The sequence below is a fragment of the Dermacentor silvarum genome, chromosome 5 (assembly GCF_013339745.2).
Source record: "Dermacentor silvarum isolate Dsil-2018 chromosome 5, BIME_Dsil_1.4, whole genome shotgun sequence".
Lineage (NCBI taxonomy): Eukaryota > Metazoa > Arthropoda > Arachnida > Ixodida > Ixodidae > Dermacentor > Dermacentor silvarum.
In genome coordinates, this window is record NC_051158.1 from 93067169 (window position 1) to 93089668 (window position 22500).

Consider the following 22500-nt stretch of genomic DNA (forward strand, 5'->3'; position numbering starts at 1 on the left):
CTCTATCGCAATGAAAGAAAAATAAATAATGCAAGAAAATTCTACATTCACGCCGTATATTACCCCACTAGCTGCCGTATATGACCTCACTAATTGTTTCATACGTTTTCGGGCGGCGGGTCGCCGTGGTGCCCGCGCGGTTGCGCATGCTGCTCCTGCGCCACCTACCTTTCTCGGAGGACAACCTCCGAAAGCCGCGCTGCACATTGTCTTCTTCTACTTTTTTTTTTATTGCGATAGCAATTATATGGACACTCAAAGCAGATTTCTGCCGTCGGCGTCGCCGTCGCCGTAGCCGTCGCCGTCGCCGTAGCCGTCGCCGTCGCCGTGAGGTTCCGTATGACGTCATTTGGGAGAGAAATCGTCGCCGCGCGCCCGAACGCTGTATGTGCGAGTGAAAGGGCGCGAGGGACGCGCTCTTTCACGGGGAGTGAACGCACGGCGGAGAACAGACGCGCGTTCCGCGCCGTGCTTGCTTAAGGGCTGCAGAAGTAGGCGTCTCTTTCCTCCTTTACAATCACCATATATGTGGAGCAAACGCGCCTTCTTCCGATGCGCGAGAGGCCTTGGGGGAGGGAAGGAAGGGGGAGGGAAGGGGAGGCGACGTTTAGCTGCGGCACCAAGTGCCTATTTATATCAGAGGCTCCGGCAACAGTCACCAACGCCGCACGCATTTTGAGCGAACGCGGGCAAAACGCCGACGGCGTCGACAACAGTTCTGCGCGTTGCCGGTGCTGCTGCATGTCCAAGTTTATACAGCTGATAAAGCTAATATCATTACTCCGTATAGCTCTCTACAAATTTGCTATCGCAATTGATGCTTCACCTTTCAGGTGAAACTGCGACAACTTTTTTAATAACATGATTTTAAAAGACAGGTTGGCGCACCCTCACGTGGCACCGGTGACTGCTCCCCACATTAATAATAACACTGTGCGTGTAGAGTCACAGAGCACGAACGCGCACCGAGGTCTGCGCGCGAGTTGACGAAGTCACTGAGCGCGTATTCGTCGCGACTCCTGTCTGGAGCTTGCGTCGCGCTCTCCTGTAGCAGCACTATAGATTCCCGATTTGAAATGCCACTTTCGCGTGTTTCTGGAATGGCGTCAGCGCCACTAACGACCGTGAGAATGAAATAATTAAAATTAAAGATTGCCACCTTCTTTAACGTCCCAAAGGAATGCACGTGTACGGGCCACGAGGGACGCCGCAGTGGAGAGCTTCGAATTAGTTTTGGCCATCTGCAGTGTCCTTTAGCGTGCACCCAAATCACGGTACACTGTATATAGTGTTTCTGCATGACGTCGAAGGCGGGAATCCAAGCCGCGGGCTCGTGCTCACAATAAAATCGCGAGCTATTGAAAGCCTCGGTGAAAGCGGGTCTTACAGCTGTTTGCCTTGTTCTTGCCTATAATCCCGGTCCGGCTTGCAACGGCGGATTATTTTAAAAACGAAAACAGGAAAAAAAAATTATTGGTCCCAAAGCAGATGGTGTAAGGCCGCGTTCCTGGTGGTAGAACACTTCGCAGGCTCTCGCTCATATTTCGCGCTTTTTATAGAGCACGAAATGCCGAGCTGGCATTTCGTATGTAGTCTCACTGCCGTTGCTGCAGTGATGTCTTTATCCGAATCGTATAAGCGCGGACAGCGATTTCACGCCCGAGTGAACTTTTTGTGCCACTAGGCAGCAGTGTTCCTTTTTTCCTCTTACCCTTAGCCAGTTTACCTACACACTTATGGTTCCGAGGTCTGTTAGTGTAGTCTGCTGTACTAAAGGTTAGCGCACCCGGCTATTGCAGCCTCCGTTTGCCCAGTGGCCTCATATATATAGCTTCATTGTCGTGTGCGCGGACGCACCTGAAAGATCTTCATTGGCACGCAGGACCTGGCTAATCGCTAGCCCAAACATGATGATAGCGCACAGCCGCGTCGTGTTCTGTTTCTTTCATCTTCACGCTTGGCCGCTGGAATGGAATGTATTGTTTGCGAGGCCAACGCAACATCTCTCTCTCTCTCTCCTTCACCCCCTTCTGTCGCCCTCTCCCATTCTCTTCGGAGATTTTTAAAGTCCTGCGAGCAAGACTGCTCAGCTGGGGCGCGCGCCCTTCTATGGCTGCACTTCGTGAGCACTGGAGCGCGCATGCTCAGAACGGAAAAGATAAGCTCACCCGCGCAACGCTGGCTGTGCGCCTCTGACTGGTGACCGCTTTTTTGTTTCTTTTTTACTTCTTCTTCGTGGAGTCTTCGTGCTCTTGAATACACTCGTACTACAAGCCGTGCTCGCCACTGATGTCTATAGATGCTTATCACTCGCCTCTTGTATTCCCATCTGAAAATGAGAACTGCGTACTATTGCGGGTCTCCCCGAAAAGACAGACACCAGCCGCCCGCCCCGTACTATAGGCTGTCACGTTCCTCGAGATACGTGAAAGGCGCCGAGCTTTAATTGCGCTCTGAGGCTGGAAGTGTACACACACCACGTGTGTAGTCTTGTTCCTGACGAGGGCTATTAAAGTGTATAGCCGCTGGGGATTTCGATGTTCCTTTTGTTAAAGAGTGTATATGTAGGCCGGGCGAGAGGAGATCGCCCTCTGAGCAAGGGCGCGTCGAATCGGTCGGTCGGCGTATGTGGATCGCAAAGCAAAATCGTTTCACGCCTGGCTGCTCTAAACGTCCGGCGCGCATCGGGAGTGTGTACACTTTTCATTCCGCCATGCGTGGTTGCGCCGCGGGAAACTCTCCTTGTTTTGACACGGTCCACGGTGTGTCGTACGGTGTTTCGCAGACTGTGTATAGTCTACGAAACGAAGTGTCTGAAAGCGCCTATTTTTTGAAAGATGATGGCAGTTAATCTCTTTGTTGCTGAAATCGTCTTCATTCCTTGTATCCTAGAGGAAGGGAGTGGAAGGGAATCATCGTGCTTTCAAGGCCACCATTAGCTAAAGAGGGAGATAAATGTATTTATAGAATTCTTTGCCCTCACGCGTCGTCCTCTCCTGACTGGAGTCATCCGTGAATGGTAAGGTGAGGCAGTTGGGTTTATGGGACTAAGGGCTACTCAATTAAACGACGTCCTGGGAGATAAAAGCTTGTCTGGTCGATAAACGTTGTGATGGTGTCCAGGACAATGTTGACCTCGTCCGGCGGTGTCGCATGCTTTGACACCACTGGTCGGTGGTGTCAGCTCGACGTGTGCAAAGGCAGGGTCTCGTTGATGAGCTTATGCCTTAGATGATGAGGCGAATTGGCGTAAAGCTGCAGCCTTATCAGCTTCGTGGGTTTGATGAAGCGGACGACGCCGTCGCGGTAAGAACGCGCCAAAGTGTGCGCGGCTACAGACAATGCGTAAACGGCGTTTACGTGAATGCGACAAGTGGCGCATCGCATGACTTTTCCAGCGTGTCATATTCATGTAAACGTATAGCAATGCACAAAGTGTGAGTTGCCCGCTGGAATACGCCGTATACGGCACTGTTCCACCGCGAATTGCGTAACGGTGCTTTCCGAGGGAGAAAAAAATAGCACGTTTAGGTGCACCGAAATTGATATGCATTGCAGTTTTTGAGTTTGATGTTTATTGAATGAATGAATGAATGAATTCTCGGATCTTATGTGCCAAAACGACGATTTGATTATGTGGCACACCGTATAGTTGGGGACTCCGGATTAATTTTGACCACCTGCGGTTCTTTAACGTGTCTCCAATGCACGGGACACGGGCGTTCTTGCATATCGCCCCCATCGATATGCGGCCGTCGCGGCCGGGATTCGATCCCGCGACCTCGGGCTTTGCAGCGCGACACCATAGCCGCTAAGCCACCGCGGCGGGTTTTGAACTTTATTACAACTCGGGATGGATACGTCACACATACGGTCGAGCTCTGTTACAATGAACCGGGTTTGCAACGCAGTGACGCGTATAACGATCGATGGGGTAACAGGGCCTGGTCAATTTTCTAATGCCGCTCAACAACGCTGCAATTCGGCTAACCGACCGAGACGAGTACATTCGGCCAGTGACAACGATGAGATGCAAGTTAGGGAGGCTGGTCGCCATCTTTTGTTTCCCCAACATTACGCTATTATTATTCTGGGTTTTCACTTGCAAAAACCACGATACGATTACGATCGAGACACGTCGTAGTGGGCAACTCCGGCTTAATTTTGACCGTCGGGCTTTATTTAACGTGCACTGAAATCTAAGTACACGAGTTCTTTTCTTGCATTTCGCCCACCATCGAAGCGCAATGCCTTAGCCCCACTACAAGGGACCGCGGTTGCTGTGTTTTATATACGTATAGTAAACCACTTGTGTTTCACTTAACCATGCTGTGTTCTACCTGTATTGTGCAGCGCCACTATAACGAATATTTTTGTAACTGATTTGCCTAATAAGCTCTTCCAAAGCGCCAGAACAACAGAGTATTCAACCGGGTACCTTGAACCTATAGCAGCTGCTGTGCTGTCACTCCACCTTTACTGTACAACCCAGCGCTCAAGCGCTCTGTTCTGGCGCTCTAGTTTGGAGATATATTGGTCATTCAAGGCGCAATTATGCCAGAGCGCCCGCACGCACTCTTCGTTGTATCTTCGCGTTGACAATATCCCAGTGCTGTCAGTGCCTAATTAACAGAATCAGGAATATGTCGACCATAAGCTGTGCGTACCTTTGGCAACTAAAAACGATGTACTCCGTTCTAGAGCACTGCACGGGCCAATTTTTTAAGCCTGGGCCCGGCCCGGGCCCGTTTTTACGTTGGGCTGCCCGCCCGAGCCCGACCAAAAGTGTTATGGCGAGACCCGGGCCCGAAATAATCTACGTTACTCGCCCGGCCCGCCACCCCTTTACCTTAGGCCCGAGCCCGGCCCGAGACCGAAAAAAAAAAAAAACGTGTTTTTCAGAGTCGAGACGCGCGAGGATAACTCGACGCACGTTACATGCACACCACCAGAAAGTACGATCCCGGCCCGGGCCCCCGTCAAAAAACCCGAGCCCGGCCGGGCCCGGGTCACAAAGCACATGCCGTGCCCGAGCCCGACCCGAGCCCGTGAAAAAACTGCCCTACCCGGCCTGGCCCGGCCCAGGCTTTCGGGTAAGCCCGAGCCCGTGCAGTGCTCTAGTCCGTTCACAGAGTGTTTCACTTAGCCAAGTATTAAAGATATGTAAATGCTTACGTAGCTGGACAGAACCAAGGTAATGTTGTTCGCCGTCGCTTGAAGATACTCGATCACTTTTTACATTCCGCCTAGTTAGGTAATTAGTCTTAATTTAATCAATTTCTAAATTATTTTAATTAGATTAAAAGTGAGAGACCATGAGAAACTCCCGATACAGCTTTTTGTTGCTGAATACGTGCTACATAAAAATGTGTTTTTTTTTTTTCGAGCGTGAAAGAAGCCCGTAAATGCACGCAAAATGGCCGCGCGACTAGCCGCTCCATCGAGGCACTTTGGCGGAATGAAAAAAATTCGTCGGCCCTTCCATTCCGTGAAGATGGTTAACCAGGGAAGCCGAAACGTGCGGTCCCGCTGTTTATCACTGGGTTAATGCCGAGGGTTCATTAAAGTACTTCTCAATTATGAGGTTACACACACGTTCGGCTGCGACGGAGAGAACGACGTCACTGACGGTATGCCCGCAGTCCGCCGTTGTCGCTTGCGTTCGATGTCTCGAGTTTACTAGGCGGCATGGTTAGCAGCATTCGCCCGCCATTGCTGCTTGCGATTGTTCGAAATTAAATTGCTGCAAAATTAAGCCTGTCCTTTACGTAAGGCAATGAATTGTTCATAATCCCTTAAGCAATGGCTCATACCCCAGTAAACGTTGCCTCCCCATTACGACGACAGAAGAGAAGTGAAATTCTATGCTGGAATGATGAGCGGCAACGCAGCCAGCTGTGGAAGAAGAAGACGACGAGGAACGCGGGGGCAGTGGCACGAGCGCGTGCCGAGCACGAGCGCAACCTGAGGTGCGCCAACGAGCCACCTGCGGAAGGAGATCGACGACGCTCGAGCCAATGCTGATGATGAATCGAACATGGTTTCGCTATGTCGCAGCCTAACAACGCGAAACAAATGCAATAATAACATGTGGTAAGCCACACTACATCTCAATATCGCAATTCATTATACAGCATGCACAAACAGTATACTGTAAAGAAAACTGCAGTCATGGGTGAACCAAAGCACCAACCAACCAACCGACCAAATAAATAAATAAATAAATAAATAAATAAATAAATAAATAAATAAATAAATAAATAAATAAATAAATAAATAAATAAATAAATAAATAAATTGTGGGCTTCTCCAATTAGGCGTGTGCATCGGAAGTACAGTCATCCGCAATTCTGTCTGGAGCGCTGGGCTGCAGAGTAAAGATATAGTATTAACACAGCGCATGCTATGTTCAACGGGCCGGGCTGAGTACTCTTGCTGTGGCGTTCTTGCGGCTTCCGATAGTCGCAAACATTGTCTGTCAAACCTGCCAGCATCGAGAGTATATCGATTCCATTGCATCGCAGCGTGCCGATTGACCGCTCCAGGCAGAAGTGTGGATGACTGTAGAAAAGAACTATGTGGGCTTTACGCACACACAGTGAAAAAGCAATGACGGGAAACTGCTGGCTTTGATAAAGGGACGTTATTTGCTAGCTTCTTTGTCGGAACGGCTCTTCGTTGATCGATTTATGCGGCAAAAAGTACGATTGCATAAAGCGGTAGCTAAGCATGGGCTACAAAGGACACCGAAAAGCAAGGGGCATGCGTTAATTTTCGCCACCAGATCATCAATGCCTTCTTTTTTTCTTTCTTTTCCCTCCTCCGTCTAAATACGTACGCGGGTATACGGAATCGAACCCACGACAGCAGGCCCCCAATCAGCCGCTGAGCCGCATAGACCAGTCAGTCAGACAGATTGATGAAGGCTGTCGGCGCGACTCTGATGATAGTAATACAGATGAGAGATTGGATATTATGGACACGGACAATGTCGCACTGATTAGGGGGCTCGTGCGTTTGGATTTACATTGCAGCTGTGTATCGTACGATCGGCTTTTTTACTACGCCAGTCGACTTTGAACCGGTAATACTACACATTACCGACGCCGATACGTATGCAGTAGAGGGATGTCATGCGTTTTCTTCTTGGTAATAACGGTACAAGCGCGGTGAGGTTCTCGTGATGGATTGTGGCGAGAGGAAAGCACACACGCATACACAAACCAAATAAAGAAAGTAGCGACGAACACATGCATAGCAATGACCGTAAGGGTGACAGCGACGTTTACTGCAGTCTGCAATAGCACATTATATGGCATGAAAGTTCATACAATACATACATACATACATACATACATACATACATACATACATACATACATACATACATACATACATACATACATACATACATACATACATACATACATACATACATACATACATACATACATACATACATACATACATACATACATACATACATAATACATACATACATACTACATACATACATACGGACGGACGGATAATGGATTGATTGATATCTAGATTGATTGATTGATATCTAGATAGATAATGCTCGTAAGTAGATATAACAGGACGTTAGTTGACGTACAGTCGTTAGGTTGCCGCCAAATTTGTTTTTCCCATTATACAGCTCATCTTTCTGCAGTCGCTCTTCCTGCATAAGATAAACATCCCAATAGTAGTGGTTTCACAAACGCATTCCTGGCGCGTCGCTTTGGTATTTTAATGTTCATTGTCCTGTCTCGAAGTTTACATTGGTTGTGCTAAACGTTGCATCATTAAAACATGGTTCCTCTTATCGTTGTGGAGCACAGCTTGAAATCTTATATTGTTCTGGGACGACATTAAGTGTAAGGTGGTATTTCATATTACCGATACATGAGAACTTGATCGGCCTTTTGCTCATTCAAAACACTGTGATGCGAATAGATTACCGCGTGCGAAATGTCGGCTATCTGTTTATCGCGCCTGATAAGGAAACATTTCCATCCAGAGCTTTGAAGTTAATTTGGTAAACAAATAGCTAACTTATTGATTTGTTCATTTCCAGGCTTGCACTCGATATGGTGCCTAGCGTATTGTCGGAAAACGCACGATCTCTGGTGTTGCGTGTTTGCCCAGTAGAAATGCTCTGGATTTCTGCTAAGATAATCTATTATCTGTCATTTGCAATTTTTAACCGCTAAAAATAATAGAGCTTTGCCACGGCTACAATCGAATTTTAGCCGCTATACAATGTTGAAGTCCGCTGTATCTAGCGGTTAATCCGCTTAAGCGCAACACTGGATTCATTGTTCATAACGGCGGTGATCTTACATTAAACAAGATAATCAAGTCATTTTCAAGTGCCTTACGATAGGTATATAGTTTCTTATCTAGCTGAACCCGCCGTGGTTGCTCAGTGGTTATGGTGTTGGGCTACTGAGCACGAGGTAGCGGGATCGAATCCCGGCCACGGCGGCCGCATTTCGATGGGGCCTAGATGCGGTAACACCCGTGTACTGAGATTTAGGTGCACGTTAAAGAACCCCAGGTGGTCCAAATTTCCGGCGTCCCCCACTACTGCGTGCCTTATAATGAGATCGAGGTTTTGACGCGTAAAGCCCCATAATTTAATTTTTAAAAGGCCATGCGCTCTTGCGCCATAGAGCATGGCCTCCGCGATCGGCTCCGGTGGCGCTACCGGAGTCGATCGCCGCCGGAGCCAATCACGGAGGCAGCCACGCACAGCGGAATAGAGTTCGCGGTTGCGACGACAGACGGCGCCACCTGCCTCGGCGCAGAGTCTCGGCACGCTGGCGTCGTCTGCTAGCATGCGTCAATCGTCCGCACGGTCGGCGTGCTGGTGTTGGTCGCGTAGGTCCCGATCACACGCACGCATACGCATGCGCAGTGCTTCGGTTTCAATAAGTCCCATCACAGTAGTATGTGCGCAGTCCCTTCGTAAATTGTGCGGACCGCCAACAACAGTTTACTCGAAGTAGGCTTTCGGACAGCTTTCCGTATGAAGGGTAATCGCCCGCTACGGAGGCGAAGTGATTAAAGTAGCGCAAAGCATATTGTTACGGACAGGAGGCAAGGCGACACACGGCTTATCGGCAACTGTTGCGAAATCTGTGCTGCTTATGATCATAGTATGTGCATGCGTGTCCGTTCGTCTTTCGCGAGTGCTGATAGACGCCTGCTTGGTATTTCGTGCCTCAAGTTTTCTTTCAAGCGAAGTTGTGAGTATGGTTCGAGAGCTGCCGCGTAATATTTGTTCACTCCTGTTGATATCCCGTTCATATGTGTCCGAATTTGCACGCTGCCGTGAGCACAAAAACATTCTTCGTCGAACACAGTGTAGTTACAATGGAGAGAGAGAAACACAGAAGAAAGAGGCGCTATTCGTGCTTCCCTGCAGGGAACACGGTTCAGCGTCCAGTTACGGTGGGGTATGCAAATGGAACATCATAATCGAAGTAAAAGTTGTGGAAAGAGACTCTAGATTGCAGACATACTGAACACAATGTATGTTTGACGGATGAAGGGTAGATTGTCAGCGAACTTGTTACAGCCTCTACAGCGTCCGTGCGTTAATAAGTTGGTGGTGGTATATGGATGCTGCATATTTATTCAAGTAATAATGTGTTACTAACAACCATCTCTACCACACTGTAGATAAATTGCACAACCGTCCGCTCTCGATACTTGGACACCGATCTCAAATGACAACAGCACCAGTGCGGCTTTAAATGAAGTGCTGTATTGTTTACAGAGCGACCGGATTGTGCGACAGACTGTGAGACACCACGTTAAACTGTCTCTCTCTGTTACACTGCTTCTCTGTGTGTGTCGAAAAGTGACACTGTGGCGCATGTGACACTTTGGCAGATTATTTGTGACAAGGCGCTAACTCGTTCCTTGATTCGTTCCTTTCTTTGTTGTCTCAGCCTTCTACCTTAACACCGTAGCTGACCGCTGATGTCATAAAGTTAACATCAGCCTTTTTTTCTTTCTTCATTTTTTTAGAGCGAGAGAGATTCGTTTACTGGGTGCTGAAGATGTTTGGCTGGCTATAGACGCCTGGCGCACCACTTTAGATGACAAGGGAATTTGCATGAAATATTACACTGATTGCATAGTAGACAGATAGCCGGTGGTCTGTTAAGAGTTTCAGAATGGGTGCCAAGAGAAGGGAAGCAACAGTCGAGGACTGCAGATAATTAGGTGGTGCGATGAAATAAGGAAATTCGCGGGCATGATATGGGGTCAGCTGGCGCAAGGTATGAGTAATTGGAGATCGCTGGGAAAGGTCTGCAGGGGACATAAATATAGGCTGATGAGGATGATGACGAGATAGACACGCACCACACATCTCGCAGGAGTAACAGTCATCGACGGATGAATTAACTCTCGCCATTCTTTTCTTCACCAGGCCCTGATGCAGCTGGTGCAGTGCCTGGACCCTGGACAGCGGGGGCTCATCTCCTTCAAGGACTTTGCCGCAGGGGTCATGGCGCTGCTCGGAGCTAACACCGGAAACACCGTCGGTGCGTAAAGCTTGCTTATTTGTTTTTTGAATACCACGCGAACCTGCAGGCCGTGACAGGAGGGGCGCAATCAACTGTGTACAGTCATTAAACAGCGTGAGTTGTAATTAAATTATGGGGTTTTACGTCGCAAGACCACCATCTGATTATGAGGCACGCCGTAGTGGGGGACTCCGGATTAATTTGGACAACCTGGGGTTCTTTAACGGGCACCTAAATCTAAGTAGACGGGTGCTTTCTCGATTTCGCCCCCATCGAAATGCGGCCGACGTGGCCAGGATTTGATCCTTCGACCTCGTGCTTAGAACAGTTGGAATAGGAAAAAAAAAAAAAAAAAAAAAAAAAAACATGAATGACATCACTAGTATACGACTCGAAACCTGAATCGCTCAACTAGAAGGGCGATCACTGGAACGATCTACGGCCTACGTTTAATTGTCAGCAAGAAAAAGCTAGACACAGTAAATAACCGAAAGGACACATCATGTGTGACACCAGTCGAAAATAGGAGAACGCTAGAAGGAAGGCGAAATTACGCACTGGCAGCAGTGGCGTAGCCAGAAATTTTGTTCGGGGGGGGGGGGGGGGGGGGGGGCTCAGCTTGCAGCGTGGCCTCCTCCTTATAGAATTTGTCGAGGGATCAAATACATGAATAATAACTGCATTGCTACTGCCATTGTATATTAGATGCTGCAAACGAATTATCGAACGCTACGCACTGTCAAGTAAAATATGTATTTTTTCATAAATGAATATATTCGTATGTCCCAAAAATTCTGGCAGAAATAACTGATACCAATGCGGCCACGTTTTTTTTGTCTATTTAATAAGAAAATATCACACGGACTTTAGAACTATATCAGTTCGAAACCAGCAAAGCAGTGCATACAGCTGATATGAAGAACGTAAATGCCATGAAATGAATAAGTTGAGGACAAATATTTTGATGAATCTTCGTCATTCAAGAACCTTCTTTACATTTTTGCACCTATGCAACGGCCAGGACAAAAACCTCAATGACGCTGTCCCTTGTTGCAATAGATTGCGCAGGAGCAGCTGTTACCGGTCGTGTATTGTAATTACACCGAGATTATACTCGCAACAGTGAATACAAATAAAAAGTAGGAGAGAGAGAGAGAAGTCATAAGGGAAAGGCAGGGAGGTTAACTATGCTGAGTCCGGTAGGCTACCCTGCACTGGGGAAGGGGGAGAAGGGATTGAAAGAGAAGGAAGAGAGAAGTTCACACGTTGCAAATTTACAGTTAAGCTTTCATCGCTGAGTTTCGTGACAGGCGGTCATACAGGCTTGTGCACTTCAAAAAATTGCCGCGTATCTGCGTGCTTCGCTGCAAATGTCGTCGAAAGACGATAGTCTTCTGCCGGCCGTACTACATGAGTGCTGGTCTGATCCGCGGCCACCCGTGATGCTGTTCTCGTACCATTTCCGTCCTGGCATGAAGGTTTGTTTGAACAGATTTCATTTTACCGCATTATTTCATCAAGCGGCCATTTATGTTTTGCCCTGCCTCAGGGCAGCGCTTCCATAATTTATGTTGAATCGGCCGCATCTGGCTGGCATTGATAAAATTGAGGAGGCGCTGCGTGAGACATGGACGCAATCTGGCAATACATCGGGAAACATGAGCTTGTGCAGAGGGTTTCCTTCCTCCATGGCAGAGGGCGCTCGTCGGCGCGCAGTCGGGGAACGTCGTTCGTCGGCGCGCATAGCATGGCATTTTCAACGCAGCTTAAGAAACTAGGGTCTTTAGAGTTACGTATCTATGTATTTTCTATTAAAGGAACACACCTCCTAATACTTACCTAGTGATGTTGCGCCTCAGATATGCGTAATATTTACTTTGTGATCGATAACGTTCACAAGTATGAACAGCCGTACCAGTTTAAGTAGTGTGGGCGGTAAGCAAGTGGTCCAACTTTGGCCGGGTGGCTGAATCGGGTGACAGGACAGACAGGACAGACAGACAGACAGACAGACAGGACAGACAGGACAGACAGACAGACAGACAGACGACAGACAGACAGACAGACAGACAGACAGACAGTACAGACAGACAGGACAGACAGACAGACAGACAGACAGACAGACAGACAGAAGACAGGACAGACAGACAGACAGACAGACAGACAGACAGAGACAGACAGGACAGACAGACAGACAGACAGACAGACAGACAGACAGAAAGACAGACAGAAGACAGACAGACAGACAGACAGATCAGACAGGACAGTACGACAGACAGACAGACAGACAGACGGGCGGAAGGACAGACAGACAGACAGCAGACAGACAGACAGACAGACAGACAGCAGACAGACAGACAGACAGACAGACAGACAGACAGACAGACAGACAGACAGACAGACGACAGAAGACAGACAGACAGACCGACAGACCAGACAGACAGACAGAACAGACAGACAGACAGACAGACAGACAGAAGACAGACAGACAGACAGACCAGACAGGACAGACAGACAGACAGACAGACAGACAGACAGACAGACAGACAGACAGACAGAAGACAGACAGACAGACAGACAGAAGACAGACAGGACAGACAGACAGACAGACAGACAGACAGGACAGACAGCAGACAGACAGAAGACAGCCAGACAGAACCGACAAGACAGACAGACAGACAGACAGACAGACAGACAGACAGACAGACAGACAGACAGACAGACAGACAGACAGACAGACAGACAGACAGACAGACAGACAGACAGACAGACAGACAGACAGACAGACAGACAGACAGACAGACAGACAGACAGACAGACAGACAGACAGACAGACAGACAGACAGACAGACAGACAGACAGACAGACAGACAGACAGACAGACAGACAGACAGACAGACAGACAGACAGACAGACAGACAGACAGACAGACAGACAGACAGACAGACAGACAGACAGACAGACAGACAGACAGACAGACAGACAGACAGACAGACAGACAGACAGACAGACAGACAGACAGACAGACAGACAGACAGACAGACAGACAGACAGACAGACAGACAGACAGACAGACAGACAGACAGACAGACAGACAGACAGACAGACAGACAGACAGACAGACAGACCAAATTTTCAGCGTTTAAGTTCCCCAAGAAAGACTATCGTCTTTAAAAACGCAGCAGCGCGTTTGTAGCCCTGCACATAGCAGACGCACGAGGCCACGCGCCCAAGATATTTTCCTCCGTAAAAGGCCTGTCGTCTAAGTGCCCCAAAGCCGTCCGAAGGGCAATCATCTCATCTTCGTATCAGTGGCAGTCACATAAAAGTAAGAGTTTTGCAAAATATACATTAGAAATGCAAAGATAGCATGGAATATACAAATGCGAAGATACAACTCGCTAAAGGGAAAAAAAGATTAGCTGGAAACAAAGTTCACTGCTCGTATACACACCACCTCGCAACAAGATATTTAAATCTATACGTCTAAGTCTCCAATAAATCTACGTATTTAAGCAAACGTCACTGTATATTATGCGTCAAACAAGAAAAACACGTTGCGGAGTCAGAGATAGTAAACTTTGCGCACAGAAAGACAGATGATCTAGGCAAGAACAAAACTATGATCGCAGAAATCGTGATATGTACTCGGGCCATGCAGCGGTCGCGACAGTGTCATGTGGGTAGAATAATAGAGGAATAATGCAGAAATCAGTACGAAAATGTGTAATTTAACTTTAAGCCTGCACAGCGGGAACAATTATTCTGCACCCAAAATTAAAGGAGGGTTTTGCTTCGTTTGAAAAAAGAAATAAAAGAAGGTAGCTAAAAAGGAAAGAAAAGGACAAACGAAAGGTACAGATGATGCGGCAAGTTGCCAATATCCGAGATTGTTTTTGGCAAACGCCGCGTGGGCCGGGCTTTCAATGAGCAAGGTCGGTCAAAATTGGTTATTGATGTTCTCGTAATTTTCGTATTCGCATGATAATGTTGATAATGATGCTAACTGCTAGAATAAACGGCTAAGATTTCTGCGGTTTTAAGAGCTTACGAACAGTCATACGTTTTCATAATTACGAGCTTATGGACCTGAAGGAACAGAGCTTTTTACTTGCATTGATTTTTGCTGCTTCGCTATCTAAAGGACAAACTTCTCTCGGCGGGGAAGTTGAGTGAAACGGTCAATGACTTCGGACACGTTGATTCCGACGTCTCTGTGGGTGTATAGAAGCACCAGTCTAACCATGCGTTCCACAGACATTGTAGAGCGCAAGTAGTTTTTTTAGTAAACTCTTGTTAAAAATATTCTCTCTGCGCTGGTAGCGGTCACTGGAAGGGTGACTAGAATCTGGAACAGTTTGTACACATTTACATAGAACCTGCAGTCGCAAAGAGAGAGGGCATCTATTCCGGTGCTAAAACCTAAAACACTCCCTCGATGCCGTCGGCATCCTTGTTTAGGTACCTTCCACAAACAGGAGGCTGTTCGATTCCAGTGATGTCCGTCGTTTCGTCAGGAAGTATGGAGAAGCAGCCTGCTTTTGCAACTAGGCTTTCTTTGATAATTTCGCCACAAATTTCTATAATTTGGTTTTGTGCATCTGGGCTTAAATACGAGGCATTACTGGGGCAACTTTCCAAATGGTTCTTCAGATATGTATCTCCACAATCAGCTCGCATGCGAAGAAGCGCTCTGAAAATACCTGTGCTTTCAGCGGGGGCTATGCTTAAATCCATAGGGCCACTGTCCCTGTGGCCACGGAGAGCCAGACCTTGAAGCCCGCAAAAAGAATTTCCTCAATAATAGGCCATTTACTTTCTCCTGTTTTCTCATATTTTACTTTGCCTGCCCTGGTCCAGCTGATCGATCACATTTGGCACGCTTCCTGAAAATGTTTGGAGAAAATTATCAGCTGCTAGCTCACAGTCATGGTAATATTTAGTATTTTCGTGTGTGTGAAAGATTGCGAGCGCGTGCTTTCATTTCTGGAACGGCTTGGACACGAGGGCTCCAGTGCACGCATGTTGGTACAAGTTTATAACAGCATTAACCCCATAAAGTTCCAGAATTGAAAATCTTTTAAAGCCCGCCTTTGGAAATGTCATTGCACTTTTCGCGTCAAAAGTCTATGAGAACTTTATACCCATAAAGTTTCGGAATTGAAATCCATGCGCTCCGTAGATTCCGCGGCCGCTGCGAGATGCCGCAACGCGCCCGCTCGCTATCGAAAAGCCCTTGAAAGTTTGTGCTCGGATGGGGCTCCTTGCGTTACGTGACCCCAGGTGCCACGAAATCCAGCCCGAGTTAGTGCCGAAATGTCTTTCGAGCGCGAAGAAGACATTGTAGACAGAATGCAGAATGATCCCCGGTGTCGGTGGTAGTTTTGGTCGGCGGTGCATGCTGGCTCGAAAAAATTTCGGGGGGGGGGGGGCTGAAGCCCCATCAGCCCCCCCCCCCCCCCCCCCCCCCCTGGCTACGCGCCTGACTGGCAGTAATTTCTTGCGTTTTGCGGCCTTCCTTTCAGGCTTGCAAAAAAAAAAAAAGCTTTATGCAATACGTATTGAGCAAGACAAAGCTGGCTCGGGAATTATTCAGGATGGTCTGCAATTTTCTCATTGAAACTTCTGTTTGAGAAGTTGATTAATTAATGATAACTAAAAACAGTCTGACTTGCTCCAAGCGACGGCAAGCAACATTACCTTGGTTCTGTCGAGCTACACTGCACTTGCATATTTGAAGAAAAAAAAAAATTGGCGCAAATTACGTTGGACACGTGGTATGATATACACTGGGCACTACAGGGTTAAAGGTGAAAGAACCGCCGCAGCGGTCTGGATGAACCAGGTGGATGTGTTCGCAGTGCTTGATTTCGACCGGCCGAATGCAAACCGTTCCAAGAGAGCGCTCTATCGAGCGCTCGAAAGTGACTACTCGAATGTACCAAAGGACAAGAGCGTCCTTCTGTCCCTTTTTTTTTCTCGCGTTTGGCTTTCATCAAAATGCGGCCGCCGCGGGCGGGAGTCGAACCCACAACCCCGTGCTCAAAAGCAGATCATCATAGTCATTAAACGACTCAGACGAGTGACTGCTACATTCCCCTGCGTTCACCCACGCAGATGCACTTTTTTGTTTTCTCGACCAAGCTTGTTAACAATAACAGAAACGTGCCGACACATTAGCGTGGTTCCAATACGCGCAATACCGTCGACGTACATAAATATCTACTCACGTAAATAATTATTCAAATCAAACAAACGAAAGTAAACGTTTTAGACAATAACCGATCACGCACGTGTTTTGACCAAATGCGTGTTGACATGCAACAGAAAATCAAACAAACAGGCGCCATGCCGGCGGATGGTGCTACGCCGCTGCCATTGCCGCGTTGCGAACACGCATTGAGAGTTTTAGTATATGCCGCCATAGTGTGGTGCTTAAACTCACGTGGCCATATACACGTTAAACCTTTCCGCCAGGACGGAGTGGAGCATGCAGGTGTAGCTATACGGCAGCAGAGCACCGCTTACTAGCTACGGAAGAGCGTCCGGCCGTATACGTCATTGCTATAGACCACTTTCGTCGATCCTGTCGACGTCATTCGTAGTTCGATCGTCATTCTTTAGTAATCATGCTGTGGTCATTCAATCGTGCTTATGCCGCTGTTTTCATGCCATCATGATCATTTCGTCGTCGTCGCATATGCGCTGTCATGCGTCATTTGTCATGGCGTCGTCGTCACTGCCACCTTGGTCGTGTCATCGTAGTCATTCCTGCTTCTGCATACGGTCGTCGTCGTCATGACATCGTCATGTTGTCGCTATTCCATTGTTATAATTTAGAAACCGACGTCTCGTTGTCGTCACGTTATACGCCTTTCTCGTTCGATAAATAACATTCCGTCTTTTTCATTTCATCGTCACTGCGTCGGCGTCATACAGTCCTCGCCATGCGTCCGTGCTCATGGGTGACCGTGGCAAGCGAGTGCCAAGGTCACCCATTACAAAACGTAACAAAGAGCCAATTTTGTAAAATAATGTTGTACAATGTTGTCCGCTCATCGAACCACGTGGTCTTTGATAATCTGCGGTCGCAGTCCCCGAAGTGCTGTTCAGGCGTAGGATGCAGCGTATGGTTTAAATGCATCAGTTCAAAGTAGAGTGTGCAAGAAGTCGGTGGCGCGATAAAGTTGACGGGGTAATAAAATAAAGTAAAATAAAAAACAAACCACCAAAGCGCACGAAATCTCTAGTGTTACTACAAAGTCACCATGGCATTGTTGCAAGGCATAATTTATGTATACTACTATTCACAAGGAATTATGATATCGCTGTCCACAAGAAAATTTCGCAAGACTTTACAGCCTCTCTTTGTTTATAGGTACAAAACTAGCAGGACCTAGCAATCTTGTAGAGCGAAAGCTCTACTACGCCATGTCTCGCAGGGTCATTCATCGCGTCGCAATGACCTTGAGCCGCCGGAGCGTGTGCCAGGTGTGACGTCACGCCACGTGCTCCGCTGCGGAGAGGCGTTGCAGCTGCTGGGAGCCTCGCCGCTGCGGTACCACGTGGCTAGGCGAGTGTTTAACGGCTGCTTCGGCGGCGCTTGGTCGCTCAGTCTCGCCATGGATGGCGAGCCAGTAGATATAGCTAGATGGCAGGCTGCGAAATCTCAAGCAAAGGCAAAGTTGGCTGCTGAAACACCGGAGCAAAGGGAGGCCAGATTAGCACGTCATAGAGAAGCTTACCAAGCGCGGAAGCGTGCATTAATGAAATACTATAGTCTTTGTAAAACCAAACCAAGCAGACCTTTCGCTCGTGATAACTAGGATCAGAAGAGTAAATTTCAGCCAATTTTTTTTGTAGATAAGGGACGTCTGTCTAAAGCGTCAATACGATCACGAAGAGTCTCCCGATGTTAGTCGAATTGTGGACATTCGATGAGGATACGTTCTGCATGGACTTCTGGGGTGCAACAGTTTACGCAGTCTGAAGAGGATCTTTTCCGTGTGCAACTTAAAAAACGGGGTTTGTACGCCACATCTAGAGGTACACAATGCAGGAGTGTGGTTTAAAGCCATTTTACGTATTAATATTATTACGTATTGCACAACGTAACAAAGAGTCAATTTTGTACAATAGTGTTGTACAATGTTGTCCGCTCATCGAACCACATGGTTTTCGATATAATCTGCGGTCGCAGTCCCTGAAGTGCTGTTCAGGCGTAGGATACAGCGTATGGTTTATTCTAGTATGGCTTGGGACCCATTGCAAATGGACCTTATGACCGGAATTATAAGCAAGGGTCAATACTTTCTTAATTTCGAAGCAGAGCGAGGAGTTGTCACCATGAAAATGGCCTTTGTTATATAGTGCCTCCAGGGCTGCTTTGGTGACGAAGTAGATTACCCAGTTTTGATTGCGTGTACATTCGGCCACAAATTCCACAGCTTGTTTATTACCAAAAAGTTCAGCTGATGTAGGTGATGTTTTGTGAGAAAGATGGTAACCTTTCCTTGCTTTAACATGCTGGGATGTACAATGCAGCAGTCGAGCTGACATCTGACGTTGATGCATCCGTGAAGACAAACGTAAGGCTTTTTTTACAGTCGAATCATTTGCAATGGCGTCAAAAATGTTGCCTCCGATGGACGAGTCGAAGTTTTTTTTTCTATGCCAGGAACTTTAAGTATAACTGTTTGTGCAGCGTCACTAAGACCGCCGTCTCGCGTCGTCGTCGTCGTCGCTTGCCTCGTGTGTCAGCGATTTTTGGTAGCGCCTTGTAGCACGCTTCTCAGCATTCGCTCACGCATGCTCGAAGAAAATGTAGGAATAAAAAAATAATAAAAAGCCAGCGGCTTTATGGGACTGGCAGCGGGCGTGCCGATTTCTATATATCGGATGCACAGTGTACTCATTTCGCATGACTATAGGTCAGTGTGATGAAAATAATGATGTAGTGATGTTAGATTGTGATGAAAATGTAATGAGGTTTGGGCCCAGGACCACTCACCAAGGAACGCAATCGACCACTCGAGTGCACACAGACACAGAATATATATTAACAGCACAGAGACGTACAGACTTCACGATGGACATGTAATTAAGTTATGCTAGCGCATGCAGTCCCGAAGCTGCTACTATAGAGTGTCCTGTCATATAATATAAAGTCTCTCGCCGTGCGTTCTCTTTGCGTGGAGCCCGTTGACGCGTAGAGGTCGATGTCGGTCCCGACGGGTCGGCTGACGACTGGTCGGCGTCACCATGGGCCTACCAACGGCATCATGGGATCTGCAGCTGTAGCAGCGACGGTAGCAGACACAGCCATGGTAGCCGTGCAACAGCTCTCGCTACTGCTCTCGCCTCCGGCAGCAGGCTGGTCGTGGCAGTGGCCCGGGAAAGCGACCACCTCGCCTGGCTCCCTGGACCGGTTGTCCAGCAGGAACACAGGCCCTTCAGGCTCCCTAGGCCGGTTGCCCCGCTCGCCTGGCTCCCTGGACCGGTTGTCCAGCAGGAACACAGGCCTAGGCCGGTTGCCCCGCTCGCCTGGCTCCCTGGACCGGTTGTCCAGCAGGAACACAGGTGTCGAGAACCGAGGGGTCGCAGCGGAGCGCCAGAACAAGAGGACCAGCTTAGCAGGCTTTCAGAACGGACTAGCGCGTGCCGTGCTTGCGCCGCTGGCACGCGCCGCCCAACTTTATTTTTCTCGTCTGTCGCAGCCGGCCCCAAGGCGCCGGCCGAGAACGCTGACCTTAGCGTTCGCGCTTAGCAGCGTCGGTGGGCGCTACAAGGCCCCCCGCCTAGACGGAACGGCGAAATGGACTCGTCGACGAGGCAGAGATGGGGCTGTCTTGGTGTCGAGCATACGGGCATGTTGGGATCAGCGTGCGGATGCCGGTGGGAGCGACAGCCGACAGAACGCCAGGGATCGAGAGGCGCGTCTTGCTGTCAATCAGGCGATGGCGGCGCATGCTGACGTCAAGGTCGAAATGAGTCAGGAAGTCGGAACCGAGGATAGGCTGATGGACGTCGGCTACGATGAAGACCCACCGGAATGTGCGCCGCAGGCCTAGGTCGAGAGTGAGGGACCGCAGACCATACGTGGCGATGGAAGTAGAGTTTGCCGCGCGGAGTGTAGGTCCAGGTGACTTAGAAGCGCGGTCACGCTTGGAGGACGGCAGTACACTGACCTCGGCACCCGTGTCTACAAGGAACCGCAGGCCGGAAATGCGATCCATGACTATGAAAAGGCGGCCGGGTTGTAAGGCGAGGTCACATGCCGCCGTCAGTGATCTCGCGGTGCGTTTCCCGACCATTCGCATGGGGACTTGCACTGACGGGCGCGGTGCTGGAAAGTGCGATGGTACCAGCAGATAGGCGAGCGTCGAGGACTGCGCGAGCGGCGACTGGTCGAGGAAGAAGGACGGCGGCTGGGACATGAGGTGGAGCCGCGCTCGTCATGGGAGGACGTCCGAAGGGCGTCGATGGAAACGGCGAGCTGGTCGATCCGGGACTCTAAGCGGGCCATGGTTGAGGACTGTGGCGTTGAAGAGAGGGCGGCGACTGAAGGAGAAGTCGCGTCGTGGATTCGATCAGCGAGCCGGGCGAGGCGGTCGAGGGACAAGTCCTCTGTAGTGGCCAAGACAAGGCGGGTGGACTGTGGTAAGCGCTGCAGGAAGAGCTCCCTCAACAGCGCACTGTTCGAGTCGACGTTGCTTGTGCCCAGGAGCTGTCGCATGCTGTTGAGCAGCTGGGAAGGGCGGCGATCTCCAAGGTCCTCGGAGGTAAGCAGCTGCTGGATGCGCGCGCTCTCAGACGCCGTGGTACGTTCTAAAATGCTCTGCTTCAGTTGCTGGTATGGGGCATCACTCAAAGGTGCAGCGATAACGTCCGCCACTTCCTGAGCCACCTCAGGAGACAGGTTGCAAAGCAAGTGGCGAAACCGCGAAGTCTCCGAGGTGGTGATGTGCAGATCGAAGGTGGCTTCGACCTGGGCGAACCAAACCTGCGGGTTGTGGCGCCAGAACGTGGGCAGGCGGAGCTGTAGAGCTGCGACGTCCCGTGGGCGCGAGGTAGCGTCAGGCGGGAGGTTGCCTGAGGGCGGGAGGTTGCTGGGGTCGGTCATCTCTTAGGCCGGAGTCACCACTGTCGAGAACCGAGGGGTCGCAGCGGAGCGCCAGAACAAGAGGACCAGCTTAGCAGGCTTTCAGAACGGACTAGCGCGTGCCGTGCTTGCGCCGCTGGCACGCGCCGCCCAACTTTATTTTTCTCGTCTGTCGCAGCCGGCCCCAAGGCGCCGGCCGAGAACGCTGACCTTAGCGTTCGCGCTTAGCAGCGTCGGTGGGCGCTACACAGGCCCTTCAGGCTCCCTAGGCCGGTTGCCCCGCTCGCCTGGCTCCCTGAACCGGTTGTCCAGCAGGAACACAGGCCCTTCAGGCTCCCTAGGCCGGTTGCCCCGCTCGCCTGGCTCCCTGGACCGGTTGTCCAGCAGGAACACAGGCCCTTCAGGCTCCCTAGGCCGGTTGCCCCGCTCGCCTGGCTCCCTGGACCGGTTGTCCAGCAGGAACACAGGCCTTTGAGGCTCCCTAGGCCGGTTGCCCCGCTCGCCTGGCTCCCTGGACCGGTTGTCCAGCAGGAACACAGGCCTTTGAGGCTCCCTAGACCGGTTGCCCCGCTCGCCTGGCTCCCTGGACCGGTTGTCCAGCAGGAACACAGGCCTTTGAGGCTCCCTGGGCCGGTTGCCCCGCTCGCCTGGCTCCCTGGACCGGTTGTCCAGCAGGAACACAGGCCTTTGAGGCTCCCTGAACGAGTTGCCCCGCTCGCCTGGCTCCCTGGACCGGTTGTCCAGCAGGAACACAGGCCCTTCAGGCTCCCTAGGCCGGTTGCCCCGCTCGCCTGGCTCCCTGGACCGGTTGTCCAGCAGGAACACAGGCCCTTCAGGCTCCCTAGGCCGGTTGCC

At 49.6% G+C, this 22500-nt stretch overlaps 1 protein-coding gene across 3 annotated transcripts in view; it reads left to right on the forward strand.

Annotated features, from left to right (window-relative positions):
• LOC119453610 (rab11 family-interacting protein 4A) overlaps positions 1-22500 on the forward strand; it is a 256371-nt gene that overhangs the window by 125557 nt on the left and 108314 nt on the right. For all 3 annotated transcript variants that reach the window (XM_049668292.1, XM_037715668.2, XM_037715666.2), the window contains exon 2: positions 10448-10562. In XM_049668292.1, coding sequence (XP_049524249.1) covers positions 10448-10562 — 115 coding nt within the window. The remainder of the gene's footprint in view (positions 1-10447; positions 10563-22500) is intronic.